At 35.7% G+C, this 18236-nt stretch overlaps 2 protein-coding genes across 2 annotated transcripts in view; both read left to right on the forward strand.

Annotated features, from left to right (window-relative positions):
- The first annotated feature begins 9898 nt into the window (after nucleotides 1-9898).
- LOC135210384 (protein FAM200C-like) lies at nucleotides 9899-10636 on the forward strand. Its single transcript, XM_064243290.1, has one exon. It carries the CDS (start codon nucleotides 9899-9901, stop codon nucleotides 10634-10636), a length of 738 nt encoding a protein of 245 aa, XP_064099360.1.
- A 2139-nt stretch (nucleotides 10637-12775) lies between these two features.
- Nucleotides 12776-18236, forward strand: part of LOC135210196 (arylsulfatase B-like) — a 14573-nt gene continuing 9112 nt past the window's right edge. The window contains exons 1-2 of the mRNA XM_064243030.1: nucleotides 12776-12865; nucleotides 14882-15031. The gene's annotated coding sequence lies outside the window, so the exon portion shown is untranslated. The remainder of the gene's footprint in view (nucleotides 12866-14881; nucleotides 15032-18236) is intronic.

Here is an 18236-nt window from a genome sequence, read left to right on the forward strand (position 1 = left end):
ACTATAAATCAGAACAAGATGGCAGTAAGTTCCAACTGCGGGAAGAGGTGGCGTAATTTGGCGTGTTTAGCAGATTCGCAATACGATGAGGTAGCAGGAAGGGAACTGGCATTTCTCATCTATGAAATCAGCAACAGTCCTAACCAAAAAGATACAAAAGCATTCATAGATATATTAGAAGGATATAATCCTTCAAACTGGAACAAATCTAATGAAAACATCTTGAAAATAATTGAAGAAGTTCCAAATAAAATCCAAGTGGTCAAGAGACTCATAAAGAAAATATACATAAACCAACATATTCCGACAAAAAAAGAAAATGAATAAGGTGAATCTTGTGAATATCCTAATTGATGCATTAGGAAAAAAGATTGCCAAAAGCATGCAAACTGTGTAAGGTTTGGTATAGCATAGTCAATCCACAAACCTAATTCAGAAAATGTGCTGCATGCAACATTCCGACCCATCCACAGTGTGTGAAGGTAATACAAGATTTGAGAAAAGATACAAGAATTTTTTGTTCAACATGTCTATCATGGATAAGACAATGTTATTAAATCAAGATTGAATGTACAAATAGTTGAGGATGAGAAGAACGAGAGAAGAGAAGAAGAAGAAGAAGAAAAAGAAGAAGGAAAAACGGAAGAGAAAAGTAAAAAAGAAAAGACAGAAAAAAAATAAGGAAAAAACAAAGAACAAGATAAAAGTATGGATGCAGAGATACTCATTGATACTACATATGAGGCAATAAAGCAACATACCTACGAAGAAATAAATTACGATATGACAACAGAAAAGCAATCCCGAAGAGGCTCTACCAGATCTACACAATGACGGGAAAGAGGAAAAAATAGACAAGAAAGACAAAATCTGCAACCTTTTGAAAAGAAAAGAGGAATTGCAGATTTGGAGAAAGATGTTACTACAAACATCCTAAGATATGTCAAAACTGAAATATATGGTAAATGTGCATACTTAGATGGATATGGGATGATTGCAGAGATCTGCATCCAAAAATATGTAAAAACTAAAAAGGAAAAGGATGTAAGTTCGACAAAAAATGCAAATATATGCACCCTGTAGCCATGAATCATAATCAAAGAATAAAAAAATCCAACCAACCCGTAATAAAATCCAAAATAAGAAGAAAAAACAATAAAGTAGAGAAATCAAGCAAAAAATATGCAGGTAAAAGACAAACCACCAATGAGATATGCAGAGGTGTCAGCAAAAAATTTCAAAGCATCAGCTCCGAAATTCTACTCAAGAGATAATAACTGTATTTATTATGCAAGAGGATATTGCAGAAACGGAGAAAATTGCAGATTCAGACACAAAATGAATAATTATGATGAAGGAAGATCAAATATTATGGAAAAGTTGGATTTTTAATGTCAGAATTTCTGGAAATGAAAAAAAGAACAACATACCAGAACAGAAAAAGCCAGGATGGGAAAATCCTTATTACTACCATTATTAAATGAAGGAGAAAAACACGCAAACCATCATAGTGATGAATGCGCAGGGTTTAGTTACGAGTAACTCAAAAAGAAAATAGAGTACTTAGAAGAACTAACCCAAAATGAAAAGAAAATAGATATAATGAATATAAGTGAAAACCTGGTATTCCAAGAGACTGGGAATGATGATCAAATAAAAGGGTTCCAAACTTATAGATCAGATAGAAAAAATAGGAATCAAGGGGGAACCGCAATATATGGGAAAGACAAAAAACAAGGAAAAAATATATGAGAAATATAGTAACTCAGAATGTGAACTAATAGCGGTAGAATTTGAATCTGAAAAATTGATGAACATAGTAATATATAGACCTCCTAATACTAAAGAGTTTGACTTAATAATTGAAAAATTGGATGATATATGTAGAAATCACAAGGACTGGACTATTCTCCTATCTGGTGACTTCAACTTTCCTTTCGTAGAATGGAAAGAACGAATAGGAGATGGTTGTACTTATACATATAAAAAGAGAGTAATAGTAGTGCAGAAGATAAGAGGCAATTTGAAAAGCTATTAGATATGCTACTAGAATACAACATTTAACAAATAAATCACCTGCCAACAAGAAAGGAAAATACTTTAGACCTAGTATTTGTGAACGAGATGAATTATGTTAAAGAAATAATAGTTTTATAATGCGAGTATTTCAGACCATAATGTCATAGAATTAACAGTTCATTCCAAAGCAAGTGAAAATAGAGATAAGCAAGAAATGAAAAAGTGGAAGGATATGGAAAATACAACTTCTACAGAAAATATAAAATAGTCAGAAATTAATGAAGAATTAAACAAAGATTGGGATAACATTTTCGTAAGTTTGATGACGTAAGTGAATGACCTAAGGGTAAATACGGAGATATTATATAAAAATATTGGAGAAAATAGTGGAAAAATATATACCGAAGAAGAAAAGTAAACATCATTCATGCATACCAAGAGACAGAAGGATCTTGTTCCAGAAAATCAGAAAGTGGAAAAAATGGTCTTGCAAAGAAAAAAATGCATGGAAAGTTAATAGAACTAAAAAGTAAGATAGAAAATGCAGAACAAAAGATTATACAATCAAAAGAAAATGAAAAACGGGACTTGGAAGAAAAAACCCTATTAAATATCAAGCAAAACCCCAAACTATTATACTCATATGCGAAGAAGATGAATAAAAGAAGAATAGAAATAGGCCCACTGAGAATTGAAGGGAGATTAACGAATGAAAAAAAGGAAATTTGCAACATACTGGCAGAAACGATATAAGAGAGAATTCACCCCTAGAATAATAGATAATGAAGATAATGATATAGAAGTAGGGGAAGAAAATAGTGAATATTTAGCTGACATAGAAATTAATGAAGCTGATATGTGCAGGCAATTAATGAAATTAAAAATGGAGCTGCTGCAGGGCCGGATGGAGTCCCTGCTATTTTGTTAAAGAAAGTAGTTCATTCTATCGCAAAGCCACTTGCAATATTATTAAGACAAAGTGTAGATACAGGCAAGATTTATGATGAGCACAAATTAGCATATATCACCCCTACTTTCAAAAGTGGATCAAGACTAGAGGCAAGTAATTATAGACCTGTGAGTCTAACATCACATATTATGAAAGTGTATGAAAGGGTAATGAAGAAAAATATTATGAAACATTTAATAAAAAATCATTTGTTTAATATAGGGACACAAACCCAACTGTTAGTCCACCGTGAGAACATATTCAAAAATATGAAAAGCGGAAATGAAACAGATGTGGTTTATCTAGACTTTGCAAAAGCTTTTGACAAAGTAGACCATAATATATTAGCAAAGAAAATTAGAAAACACAATATCGTAGATAAAGTAGGAAGATGGTTAAAAGTAATTTTTTACACAACAGAAAACAGATAGTTATTGCAAACGATGAGAAATCGGATGAAACCAAGGTAATATCCGGTGGTGCCACAAGGTACGGTGCTAGCTGCAATATTGTTTGTTATTATGATTGAAGACATAGACAGTAATGTTAAGGATTCGGTAGTGAGTAGTTTTCGCTGATGACACAAGAATAAGTAGAGAAATTACTTGTGATGAAGATAGGAACGCTCTACAAAGAGACCTTAACAAAGTATATGATTGGGCAGAGGTAAATAGGATGGTATTTAACTCTGATAAATTTGAATCAATAAATTATGGAGACAGAGAAGGAAAGCTATATGCATATAGGGGACCTAATAATGAGACAATCACAAATAAGGAAGCAGTTAAAGACCTTGGTGTGATGATGAATAGGAACATGTTATGCAATGATCAAATAGCAATTCTGTTGGCAAAATGTAAAGCAAAAATGGGAATGTTGTTACGGCACTTCAAAACAAGAAAAGCTGAACACATGATTATGCTTTATAAAACATATGTTCGTAGTCCACTTGAATATTGCAATATGATATGGTACCCACACTATCAAAAGGATATTGCACAAATAGAGAGTGTACAAAGGTCCTTTACAGCTAGAATAGAAGAAGTTAAGGACCTAGACTACTGGGAAAGACTACAATCCTTAAAATTATATAGTCTAGAAAGGAGAAGAGAACGCTACATGATAATTCAGGCATGGAAACAGATAGAATGAATAACAGAAAATATCATGGAACTAAAAATATCAGAAAGAGCAAGCAGAGGTAGATTAATAGTGCCCAAAACACTATACAGGAAAAATAAGGAAAGCACACAGGACATTAATCCACTTCGCACCAGCATCGATAATGCAGCGTCTATTCAATGCGTTGCCAGCTCATCTGAGGAATATATCAGGAGTGAGCGTAGATGTTTAAGAATAAGCTCGACAAAATATCTAAACTGCATCCCAGACCATCCAAGATTGGAAGATGCAAAATATACCGGAAGATGTACTAGCAACTCTCTGGTAGACATTAGAGGCGCCTCACACTGAGGGACCTGGGGCAACCCGAACGAACTGTAAGGTCTGTAAGGTAAGGTCTGTAAGGTCTCTCTCTCTCTCTCTCCACCCTCCCGAAACCATCATCAATAACAGCACGGGGTATTACATTTCATCTATAATTGAAGCCAAACAGACTGCGGGGAAAAAATAAAAATAAAAATATAATAAAAAAGGTTCCTAAAGATTTCCAGAGAAACATCAGGTTACTGTGCAATTACGTCTTGATGGAAAAAAGACATATATAGAAAAATAGAGAAAAATGAAAGTTTCTATAGAGACGATACACAAGGAAACGACAAGGAGATTGTTTTGTACTACATTTTTTCAAATGATCATTGAGATTGGAGCGATTTGAATATAATTGATAAAATGAGAATTTACCAGAATGATTTTCCTTGAGAGCGTGTCAACCTGTAAATAAAGCTGATCTTCAAACAGCAATGCAAAACTTGGCCTCCGTAGAGTAGCGTTGGTTAAAAGATCTGTCATCCCTTCAAACTAGCACACAACTTGACTTACATAAAGGAACGTCGGTTCAAACATTTTTTTCATTCATGCCAATTTTTATTTTCATATACTGAAAGAAGAAATCAGTTATTAGTAAAGAAACAAGGAGATAACTTAATAAATTAACAGATAAATAGATAAAAATGTAAATAAATTATTAAAATACTGAAAGAAGAGATCAGTTATTAGTAAAGAGAGACAGAAATAGATTAATAAATTAATAGAATAAATGAAAATGTAAATAATTTATGAATATACTGACAGAAGAGATCAGTTGTTGGAAAAGAAAGGAGATAAATGAACAGATTAATAGATAAATATATAAAAATGTAAATAATCAATATATAATGTGAAAAACACACGACAAGAAAAACAAGGACACTAACATATGCCAATGGAAGGTACACAGAACAAACACACATAAACAAAACTCAAGCAACAATATCGAAGTACACAGAACAAACAAACAAACAAACACACACACACAAAACTCCTGCAACAATATCAGGTTAAGGGATTTCTTCCCCTGAGAAAGTTGGTCTCAATGACCATCTTGACAAAAGGGAAGAGATAAATAATGAGGACTTTCCTTTTTATTTTTTTGTTACGTGGCCTGTGGACAGGAAGAAATGAACAGTAGATACATTGCTTTCCAATTGCCGTTTCTCTCCTTGCAATTGATCTATATTGTCTGTCTCCACTGCACGAAAGGCAAAAAAAAAAAAAAAAAAAAAAGCGATGAATGACTATAATTCATCAATTTTCATTCTTTTCAGAAACTGATTTTAATGATTAGTGTAAGTCCTGAGTAAATAAGTGTGCATGTAAGTATATATACTTGCGTATAAACAATATGCAAGTCATTAATAAACGCAAAAGAGGATTTATAACAACTCATGTATATATATATATATTAGATATAATATATATATATATATATATATATATATATATATATATATAGCACTAAATTTAAAACCTTATAAAATTACAACTACTGAGGCTAGAGGGGGCTGCAGATTGGTAAGTTTGATCATCCAACCTCTAATCATTTAGCACACCAAATTGCAGCCTTCTAGCCTCATTAGTTTTTATTTTATTCATGGGTAAAATTAGACATAATCGTGCGGCTGGCACCACTAATAAGTGCCAACAACACAGCTAACCACCGGACTGGCTGAAAGTTTCACGGGCCGCGGCTCATACATTATACGCTGTACAAAAAACTCGATTTCGGCGCATTTTTTTTACTTGTTTTTATATTAGTGTTCGTATGTTGGTTGCGAGTTATTCCGATGTCAGATTATCAGCAGGAATGAGTGAGTGATATTTTTAAGATTAAATGCAAAGAGACTGCTTGAATGAGCTGAAATTATGGTACATTGTCTTCATAGGCCTTACCTGTAATTATTCCTGAACTATTGCACGCGTCAGCTATATATAAGATCTGAGGGCGGACAGAAAAAGTGCGGACGGACAGACAAATAGCCATTTCAATAGTTTTCTCTTACATAAAACTAATAAAAATAATACGAGTTAAGGCAAAAGAAAGCATTGCAACAAGTTAATGCTTTTCGTGAACGATGGGAGCAGAGGTCTCTGCGAACACTTAGATATCATCCAAGAATAATAAGAAATATGGAAAAATTGAGGCTTTGAGACCTGTTTTCTGCGTTTGCTGTGGACGAGGTGGAGAGGTACGAGGCTGACTGTTACCCGAGACCATAACAGCGGGAACAGGTACATGACACTGGGAGGACTGTCTTTCACCGAGAATGACATGCTTCGGGTATTTCATGTTAGCGAAGTTTTTATTTGCTTGTTGAGTTTGAAAGTGGGGGATGAAACTGAGACAGTAGGATGTTTGTTTGTATGATGTTTTTACGTTGCAATGGAACCAGTGGTTATTCAGCAACGGGACCAACGGCTTTACGTGACTTCCGAACCACGTCGAGAGTGAACTTCCATCACCAGAAATACACATCTCTCACCCGTCAATGGAATGGCCAAGAATCGAACTCGCGCCCGCCGAGGTGGTAGGCAAAGACCATACCGACCACGCCACTGATGCGCTTGAGACAGTAGGATGGGTCCACTTAGGCTTTTGCATAGACCTTTCCTACACCCCCCCCCCCCAACAAGAACAACACAACAACAACAAAGAAGTTTGTAGGCTTACTCCCCGAGTAAGCCAAAACTACTTAGGCTAGAGGGCTGCAAATTGGTATATTAATAAAAAAAAACACACCTACATATGACATTACGAAAACGTTTCTCTTAACTGAGAAAAACACAGGTAACAAGAAAGAAGCACACTTACATTTGGCAATACGCTTTCCCCTTACAAAATAGGTATAAAAAACACCCAAAAACCCACAAACATTGGTATAAAAACACTCAAAAACCCACTACAATAGGTATAAAAACACTCAGAAAACCCACAAAAATAGGTTTTAAAACACAAAAAAAAACCAAAAAAACCAAAAAAAAGGTTAAATAACATTAAAACCCCCACAAAATAGGTAAAAAAAACACTCAAAACCCACAAAAATAGGTATAAAAACACTCAGAAAACCCACAAAAATAGGAATAAAAACACTCAAAAACCCACAAAAATAGGTTACAAAACGCTAAAAAAATAATACACACAAATATGTGACAATAAGAAACGTTTCTCCTCACTGAAAAAAGAAAAAAGAAAAGAAAAAAAGTGGGAGTTCTGCCTACATTTCTGGGTTACCCCAAAACCGGTAATGGTTTTCTTGTCTTGAAGTCTTCCTCTACCGAACAATAAGGATCTAATTACCTGTTTTTTTTTTTTTTTAACTTTTATTTTATTTTTTATTTTCTTGGAAAGACCGATATAGACTCAGAGAGTTGGGTGAATATAGGCCAAAAGGCCCAGCGCTGCGACCTACGAAGCCATTATTCAGTTGCTCTAAGAATCAACTGTTACGAGAGGGTTCAGGAAAATAAGATGGAAGAACGAGCATGAACGGAGGTACAGTAAAAATAATGAAAGGGGTTGCTGTTTTTGTTTGTATGGTGTTTTTACGTTGCATGGAACCAGTGGTTATTCAGCAACGGGACCAACGGCTTTATACGTGACTTCCGAACCACGTCGAGAGTGAACTTCTATCACCTGAAATACGTCATCTCTGACGAGAATCGAACTCGTGGCCACCGAGGTGGCAGGCCAAGACCAAGCCGACCAGAAAGGGGTTGCTGAATTGAGTTGAATACCGAATTTAGGCCAAAGGCCAAGCACTACGACCTAATGAGGTCATTCAGGGCTGAAATGGAAATTTACAGTAAAGGTTTGAAATGTGTAACAGGAGGAAAACCTCAAAGCAGTTGCACCATGAATCAAGTATTAGGAGAGGGTGGATAGTAAGATGAAGAAAACGAATATGAAAGGAGGTACAGTAAAAGGAACGAAAGTGGTTGCAGCTAGGGGCCGAAGGCACGTTCCAAAGAACCTTAAGTAATGCCTACAGTGAACCGCATGAGGTCCACTGATGGCACTAACCCCCAACGGAGGGAAGGGGTTGCAGCCAGCGGTCGAAGGGATTCTGCAAGGAACATTAAGTAATGCCTACAGGGCACCGTATGAGAGGCACTGGCCCTTTATAGGGGAAAGTTATACAGAGTCGAAATGGAAATTTTTTAAAACTAGGGAACTATCAACTGAATTGATCATAGATTGATATTTATCTTAAAATGTTTATTATGTCTTCTTGCGTCGCAGTCCTGGTGAGCAATGATGAACTGATAGTTATTTAATTGCAATACTGAAACTGCAGTGCGGACTGCTATTGGAATATGGTTTGATATAATAGTTGGCTAATTACTTCAAAGCTGTTTGCTCACATGACGTTTAATAAAACATATTCATTTCTAATAATAATATAATAATAAAATTCTTGACCATTGAAAGCCACAGAAGTGTTAAAAATATATATTTTTTTTGTACAAGGTTGAAAATTACTAGGAGAGACTTTCAGCTACTGCCCTGTATCCCTCTCTTCAGTCCCACTGATGGTAAAACAATGGACGGAGGGAGGGAGCGTTATGACAGCGCAAATAACTGGTTCAAGGCGGATTCTTGTAACACGCAAAAAACTGGTTCAAAGCGGATTCTTGTAACACGAAAAAAATTGGTTCAAGGCGGATTCTTGTAACAGGAAAAAAAACTGGTTCAAAGCGGATTCTTGTAACAGTGTTGATCAGGTAACACCTGTTCGGTTGTTTATGTCTGCGAGACGGCTGGAACGGCGAAGTGGTCGTTCTGGTGATTCCAGCTCAGCAGACACTCCATCGGTGCCAAGACATTCAGCTAGAGCAGTGGATTTTCGACCTCTGGGCGGTGGGCCACGGCGGGTTCTGAGGGGGTCCATGACACGAGCATCTTTAAAATAATATTTAAAGGTGAAAAATCTAGAAATAATGCAGCACAAAATGAGAGAGAGAGAGAAAGAGTTATGTGTGTGCGTTAGATCAGTAATGTATACTGAGCACTGTCCTCTTCTATTTTTCCAGTGTTTCTTCAATCTCTTGTAACATGGCAGATGGAAAGGAATCTAAAAGAAGTTTCTGTGAGGAATATATACAATATGGGTTTACTTCATTTATTGATAAGGGTGTGGTAAAGGGTCAGTTTGTTTTGTGCCAGAAAGTACTTGGTAATGAATCCTTGCGGACCTCAAAACTGAAAAATAATCTTGACAAGACTCATCACGAACATTCTGGTAAAGACGTGAATTTCTTCAAACGTCATGAATGAATGTAGCTTGAAACGAATGAAAGTGGACTCAAGTGGGACATTTCAGAAGCAAAGTAGGAATGTACTCAAGGCTTCATACGAGGTATCACTTGAAATAGCTAAACAGAAAAAAAACTCATACCATTGGCGAAACTCTTATAAAACCTTGGGCTTTAAAGATGGTTAACCTTGTTTTGGGGGGTGATAGTGAGAAAAAAATTCAGCAAATATCACTCTGTGACAACACAGTATCAACACGCATTGAAGAAATGTCTATTGATATAAAAGAACAAGTGATCAGGGAGATAAAAGATGCTGGCTTATTTGCTCTGCAATTAGATGAGTCCACTGATGTTTCATCTTATTCACAATTTCTTGTATTTACTAGATACGTTCATGAGGGAAAATTTAAAGAGGAATTTCTTTTCTGTCAGCCACTTGAAACTACCACCAAAGGTGAAGATATGATGAAAGAGGTAACAAACTATTTCAGTGAGTTAGGACTATCATGGAAGAATGTGTGTGCAGTGTGTACTGACGGGGCACCTGCCATGTTAGGTTCAAAATCGGGTTTTGTGTCTAGAGTTAAAGAGATTACTCCTGAGGTTACAGTGACTCATTGTATGATCCATCGTCAGGCACTTGCATCTGGAACCCTCACTAGGGAACTCCAAGCCATCTTAGACAACGCTATAAAGATAGTCAATTATGTAAAATCTATTCCTGTGAACACTCGTCTTTTCAAACAGTTGTGCAAAGATTTAGATTCCGAGCATCAACTTCTGCTTTTCTACACTAAAGTTCGATGGCTATACAAGGGCAATGTCCTGAACAGAGTTTTTGAACTTAGAGAAGACCCAAAGATGTTTTTGGATATGCAAGATGAGGAGCCTATTTTTTTCAATGATCCACTTTAGGTACCACGTTTAGCCTATTTAGCTGACATATTTGACCAGCTTAACAAACTTAATCTAAAGCTTCAGGGTAAGGACACTACAGTAATTCACTTTGTTGACACATTGCGTGCTTTTGTTGCCAAGATGAAGAACTGGTCTAGGAAAGTTAGCTCTGGTAATTTTGCTATGTTTGAGAAGCTTTGTGAAGTGGCTGAAGGAAGAGAAGAGGAAACAGAATCTTGCCTCCTCAAAAATGAAATAATCAGTCACCTTCATAATTTGTGCCGAGAATTTTCCAGGTACTTTCCTGATCTTGAAGAAATAGATCTGTCATTAGTGAGAAACCCTTTTAATGCAGAATCAGATATTATTCCTGAGTCTGACCAAGATGAATTTCTAGAAATGAAATTTTATTCAAGTATCAAGGATTTTTTTAAAGAACCTTCTATACAGGAATTCTGGTCACAAGCAAGTGGACCATATCCTAGAATTGGGAAGCTTGGGCTAAAAGCCCTTCTACCTTTTGCTTCTACTTACCTGTGTGAATCCGGGTTTTCTACCTTATTACAAATAAAAACAAAAACAAGAAATCGCTTGGAGCTGGAGGATGGTATGAGATGTGCATTACCTACAATTGTCCCACAAATTGATAAACTTGTAGTTAAAAAGCAAGCACAATCATCACACTAGCTACCAAATCTATGCAGTATTTTATATACCAACAATAAAGTACTATTATTTTTATTTCTATAATTGCTGTAAAAGTGTAAATTTAGTTTTTATTACAATACAAATAAACACATTTTGTTTACTATAACTGGACGCCAGCGCTCAACTTCATAAGTAAAAAAGTGGAATTTTAGTTTTTATTTCAATGTCCAATATTTATTTAGAATACTGTTAAATGCAGGCCAGTGCTTATTTTCATAAGTGAAAAAGTATTTTGAGTTATTATTACAATCGCATAAAAATTTTAATGCCAAACTTACTGGAAAGTGTTTAATTTCATATGTGAATACATGACCTTTGAGTTTTGATTACAACATATATGAGTTAGTAACAGTGAATAAAGGCCAACATTTTCTTCCAGTAATGAAAATGTAAACTAATGAAGTGCTCTAAAGAAATAGTTCTGTAAATGATAATGTAAAACTAATAAAAGTGTTCTAAAAACACTTTAATAAAATTCTATTATTACTTTTTACACCATTTTGAAGGGCATTGGGCCACGAGTACTTAGGAATGCCAAAAATGGGCCATGGGCACAAAAAGTTTGAAAAACACTGAGCTAGAGCAACGTCAGTCACCTGGGACAAAAGAGAGGTCGGAGCAAAATCAGGGGTTTCGCCAGCAGAAACAACCGAACAGGCGAGGCGGGGGGAGCGGTTGTTACCCGACCGACACTGTTGAAAGGATCCGCCTTGAACCAGTTTTTGCGCTGTCGTAACACTCCCTCCATTGTTTTACCATCAGGACGACAAGAAGAGGAATACGGACGGAGCAGTATCCGAAAATCTCCCTTAGTCATTTTTAACCTTGTACAAAAAAAATATATTTTAACACTACTGTGGCTTTTCATTGTTAATATTATAGCCTCGTTACAGAGGTTCCTTAGCCCAATAACATTATTATTTTATTATTATTATTATTATTAGTTATTATTATTATTATTAATTATTATTATTTATACTTAAGACGGAGAAGTCTCGTAACATGCTGCATGGCTATATGGGAAGAGTTTAATCTATAATAAAAAAATGAACACTAAGCTAATGCAGCATAAATTTCAATGAAAAACTATTATTATTATCAATATTATTATTAAGAAGCAAATTCAACCACAAACCGATTTCACACGAGTAAAGTGCTGAAATCAGCATATTTATGATTTTCGAAAATACATCATTTATTATCATTATTACTGCTACTACTATTCCTACTGCTACTACTACTTCTAAAAAAACAAATTCAACCACTATCAAATTTCTCACGACTCAAGTGTAACCATAATTCTGATTATGAATTTATTAAAGAATCAAACGCGTTCAAGAGAACGCGCCCACCGTGACAAAACTCAACCGACCGGCCCCAGGCAGACAGGACCCAAGGTCTTCACATCCCCCCCCCCCCACCCCCGCCCCCTCCCGGAAAAAGAAGGCGGTGCCAAGAAGGAACTGCTGTTTAAATCTGCTTAGTTCTTGAGCTGACTTGACACAGGACAGTGCCGCAGGGCGGAAACTTAGTACAGAAGTGAGTCTGTGTTTATAATGTATATTGTGTATGTGTGTGTTGATGATGAATATAATATATATATATATATATATATTATATATATAGATATATATATATGTATATATATATATATCTTTATATATATATATCTATATATATATATGTATATATATATATACATATATATATAGATATATATAATATATCATATAATATATCTATATATATATATATATATATATATATATGTATATATATATATATATATATATGATATATATATATATATATATATATATATATATATATAGGGCTGATGCCTTTGTATAATAAGGCGCCTGTGAGGTTATTTAGACCTGCGATAATTTTACGCTGAGGTCGGTTTGTTATGACTTCTCATACTCATTGGAGTGGTCTTGGATTTCGATGATAATTTACGAAGTCATATCTTCTTTGGTTATGACGACGGAGATGTTTCAAACTCATGATGATAATTTCTAAGTTCATTCAATACCTTCTTTCTGATGTGAGGTTTCTCGTAGAAAACACGAAGTACAAAAATATCTCTATTCTCTGAGAATTACATGAGGAAGATCAGATAAAATTTGTACAAGTCTGCCAATGATGATGGCTGACTGAATTCTGCCTTACAATCTGGGTTACAAATCATAAAGGAAGTAGACAGTAGCTCGAACATACGAACATACACACAGATGACATAGATTACAAGTCACGTAGGCCGTTTGAGCTATAGGTCACGGTGGTTGTCTCAAGCAGGAAGCTTGGACTACTGTTTTCAAACAAATGAATGACCACAGTTGACGGTAACTTGACACTGACTGATTACAACACGTCATCTTAGCCTACTTTATCATATCTGCTCTGATCACATTCCTGCAAGCAAAACTGGTTGACCTCTTGGCTCACTGGTTTTAACTTAATCATAGTTTTAGTTTTTTTATATATGGAATTACATTCCATATATTCTGCTTATGTAGCAATTATATTATATATATAGATATATATATATTATAATAAATATATATATATATTCATATATATGTATAGATGCGTATACATACATACCATCCTTTTATCAGTTACAATTCCCCTTGGGAGTAACTTATTCCGAAGGCATAGAAACTAGTAGATATTAAAAGGTTTTTGTGGATTTATATTAGTGAATATTATAAAAAGTCACTGATATACATACATACATATATATATATATATTATATATATATATATATATATGTATATATATATATACATATATATATATATATATATAATATATATATATATATATATATATATATAGCCTTATGAAACAAGCCCAACACGAGGCCACTGACTCGAAATTCAAGCTTCTAAAGAATATTATGGTGTTCATTTGAAAGTAGTAACAGAAGGTAATATAGGAAACATAGAAAGATGAGATCAGTTATTAAAAAAGTAAATTAACAAATAAATAGATCAAAGAATAAATAAATTAGATGAAAATGTAAGTAAATAAAGGACTAAATTACAAGGAGAACTTTCCAAGGTAGTAATGCATTGCATCTTCGCTTGAACGTTTTTGAATTTTTTAATTGAGCCTTCGAGTTTCCAACTGAAACTTTTGAGGATTACAATTGAACTTTTCAAGTTTCATTTGAACCTTTGAGGTTCAAATTGAACTTTTGAAGTTACAATTGAACTTCTGAGATTCTAATTGAACTTTTGATATTCCAAAATGAACTTTTAAGACCTAAATTGAACTTTCGAAGTTCCAACTGAATTTCTGAGGTTCAATTGAACATTTTGATGTTTCCAATTGAACTTATAGAGCTCCCAGTTGAACTTTTGTTTTAAGTTTTATTTTTAAATTCTGTGGCTCCGGTTGAACTTTAGAAGTTCCTACTGAACTTCCCAAGTTCCAACTGAACTTCAGCAACTTCCTATTGAACCTCTGAAGCTCCATTTGCCAAGAATCCTCCTCAGGGAAACATGTAATAATCTTTTCGATTTCAGACATAATCCTTTCGATTTCAGACATACAGCCATGGGGGAGAAAACGACACTGAAGACACTGCTCTCAGTCATTGTTTTCTTAACCGTCTCCACCAGCGACGCAGCAGCGACGTCAAACCGAACAAGTGGAAGAAAGTAGACCACATCATTCTCATCGTAGCGGACGATTTGAGGTGAGTTATCTTAAAGGTGTTCATAGACTTTTATTTAATAGGAAAAGAGAGGTTCAAACCATAAGCGGGAATGTTGGTTTGATTAATGGGTGACTGTGTCAATTCCTTTACTGGTTCTTACTTGTTCTGTCCCATTGGATTTAAATGATGGATTTAGGTTGTATTTTAGATGTCAACCTTCCCCTCATTTATATAAGTTAGATAAAAAAAAATTCATTTAGGTATGTATGTATGTTTGTATGTATGTAGTATGTATATAGTATGTTTGTGTGTATATATATATTCAAAACAAAATTCAAAACATATTCTTTGCCGCATTGACCAAGAAAATACAAATGAAATGGAGAATTTGGATCCAGTCTATTTTCGTGGAACACAACTGGATTTCTCTTTCAAGAACTTAGGACATTTAATTTGAGGAGATACCATAAAAAAAATTGCCAATTTTGATAAGCTATAGAGAGGATTTTGACCTAAACATTCCCTAAATATATTATTATTATTATTATTATTATTATTATTATTATTATTATTATTATTATTATTTATTTATTTATTATTTATTTTTTTTTTTTTTTTTTTTGCTCTATCACAGTCCTCCAATTCGACTGGTGGTATTTATAGTGTGGGGTTCCGGGTTGCATCCTGCCTCCTTAGGAGTCCATCACTTTCTTACTATGTGTGCCGTTTCTAGGATCACACTCTTCTGCATGAGGCCCGGAGCTACTTCAGCCTCTAGTTTTCCAGATTCCTTTTCAGGGATCTTGGGATCGTTGCCTAGTGCGCCTATGATTATGGGTACGATTTCCACTGGCATATCCCATATCCTTCTTATTTCTATTTTCAGATCTTGATACTTATCCATTTTTTCCCTCTCTTTCTCTTCAACTCTGGTGTCCCATGGTATTGCGACATCAATGAGTGATACTTTCTTCTTGACTTTGTCAATCAACGTCACGTTCTGGTCGTTTGCACGTATCACCCTATCCGTTCTGATACCATAGTCCCAGAGGGATCTTTGCCTGATCGTTTTCTATCACTCCTTCAGGTTGGTGCTCGTACCACTTATTACTGCAAGGTAGCTGATGTTTCTTGCACAGGCTCCAGTGGAGGGCTTTTGCCACTGAATCATGCCTCTTTTTGTACTGGTTCTGTGCAAGTGCCCGGGCATTCACTTGCTATGTGGTTTATGGTTTCATTTTTCGTTTTGCACTTCCTACATATGGGAGAGATGTTATTTCCGTCTATCATACTTTGAACATATCTGGTTCTTAGGGCCTGATCTTGTGCCGCTGTTATCATTCCTTCAGTTTCCTTCTTTAGCTCTCCCTCTGTAGCCATTGCCAATTGTCATCGCTGGCTAGTTCTTTAGTCTGTCTCATGTATTGTCCGTGCATTGGTTTGTTGTGCCAGTCCTCCTGTCTTTCTGTCTTTCTCTTGTCTCTGTATATTTGTGGGTCTTCGTCTACTTCTATTAGTCCTTCTTCCCATGCACTCTTTAGCCACTCGTCTTCACTGGTTTTCATATATTGCCCCAGTGCTCTGTTTTCGATGTTGACGCAGTCCTCTATACTTAGTAGTCCTCTCCCTTCCTTCCTTTCGTGTTATGTATAGTCTGTCCGTATTTGCTCTTGGTGTAGTGCTTTGTGTATTGTCATATGTTTCCTGGTTTTCTGATCTATGCTGCGGAGTTCTGCCTTCGTTCATTCCACTATTCCTGCGCTGTATCTGATTACTGGCACTGCCCATGTGTTTATGGCTTTTATCGTATTTCCGGCGTTGAGTTTTGACTTGAGTATCGCCTTGAGTCTCTGCATATATTCTTTCCTGATCGTGTCCTTCATCTCTAGGTGTTTTATATCCCCTCCTTCCATTATTCCAAGGTATTTGTATCCTGTCTCATCTATGTGTTTGATGTTTGCGCCCAATCTTGGATTAGCTTTATCCCTTCAGTTTTCGTTACTTTGCCTTTTTGTATGTTGACTAAGGCGCATTTTCTATTCCAAACTCCATCCTGATGTCCCCCAGATACAATCCTTACAGTCTGGATTAGGGTATCTATTTCCTTGATGCTCTTACCATACAGCTTGATGTCGTCCATGAACATCAGATGGTTGATTTTGTTGCCTCTTTTCTTGAGTTGGTACCCACCCGGCATCCATCTTCTGTAGTACTTTTGTCATGAGGGGAACTCATGGCTACTAACGAAGAGTAGTGGGGACAGTGAGTCGCCCTGGAAGATCCCTCTCCTGATATTAACCTCTGCTAGTCTTATTCCAGAGCTTGTAAGTATGTATTCCAGTTGCACATTGTATTTTTGAGGAAGCTGATGGTATTTTCCTCTGCCCCATATATTTTCAGGCATTCTATTAGCCATGTGTGTGGTATCATGTCGAAGGCTTTCTTATAGTCTATCCCTGCCATGCTTAGGTTGGTTTTCCTTCTCCTACTGTTCTTCATTACCATTTTGTCTATCAGGAGCTGGTCTTTTGTGCCCCTACACTTCCTTCTGCAGCCTTTCTGTTGGTGGGGGTGGATGGTGTTTGTCTCCTCTAGGTAGTTGTATAGCCTTTCACTGATGATACCTGTTAGTAACTTCCACATTATTGGTAGGCAGGTGATAGGCCTGTAGTTACTGGCTATATTTCCCTTACTCTTGTCTTTTTGTACTAAGGATGTTTTCTTCCTGTGGTCATCCATTTGGGTGCTTGGTGATTTGAGATACAATGCTGGAGTTGTTCTGCTATTCGTGGGTGTAGGGCCTTGAAGTTTTTGAGCCAGTATCCATGGACTTCATCGGGACCTGGGGCTTTCCAGTTTGGCATTTTCTTTAGTTGGTGTCTGACTGTGTCTGTCGTGATGTCTGTGAATCTTTGTTTTATTCTCCCTGTTTCTTCTTCCTTGACTTCCTGGAGCCATGTTGCATGTTTGTTGTGTGATACCGGATTGCTCCATATGTTTTCCCAGAGTCTCTTACTTGCTTCGGCTTCAGGAATTTCTTCTGGGGGTGGTTGTCTTCCCCTCTTAGTTGGCTGTATAGTCTTTTCTGGTTGGTTCCGAATAGTTTGTTTTTGTTGGTATCCCTTATTCCTGTTTATGTACCGTTGGATCTTATGTGCTTTGGCCTTAAAGCCTTCATTATTATTATTATTATTATTATTATTATTATTATTATATTATTATTATTATTATTATTATTTAGA

This window comes from Macrobrachium nipponense, chromosome 39 (genome assembly GCF_015104395.2).
Source record: "Macrobrachium nipponense isolate FS-2020 chromosome 39, ASM1510439v2, whole genome shotgun sequence".
Classification (NCBI taxonomy): Eukaryota; Metazoa; Arthropoda; class Malacostraca; order Decapoda; family Palaemonidae; genus Macrobrachium; species Macrobrachium nipponense.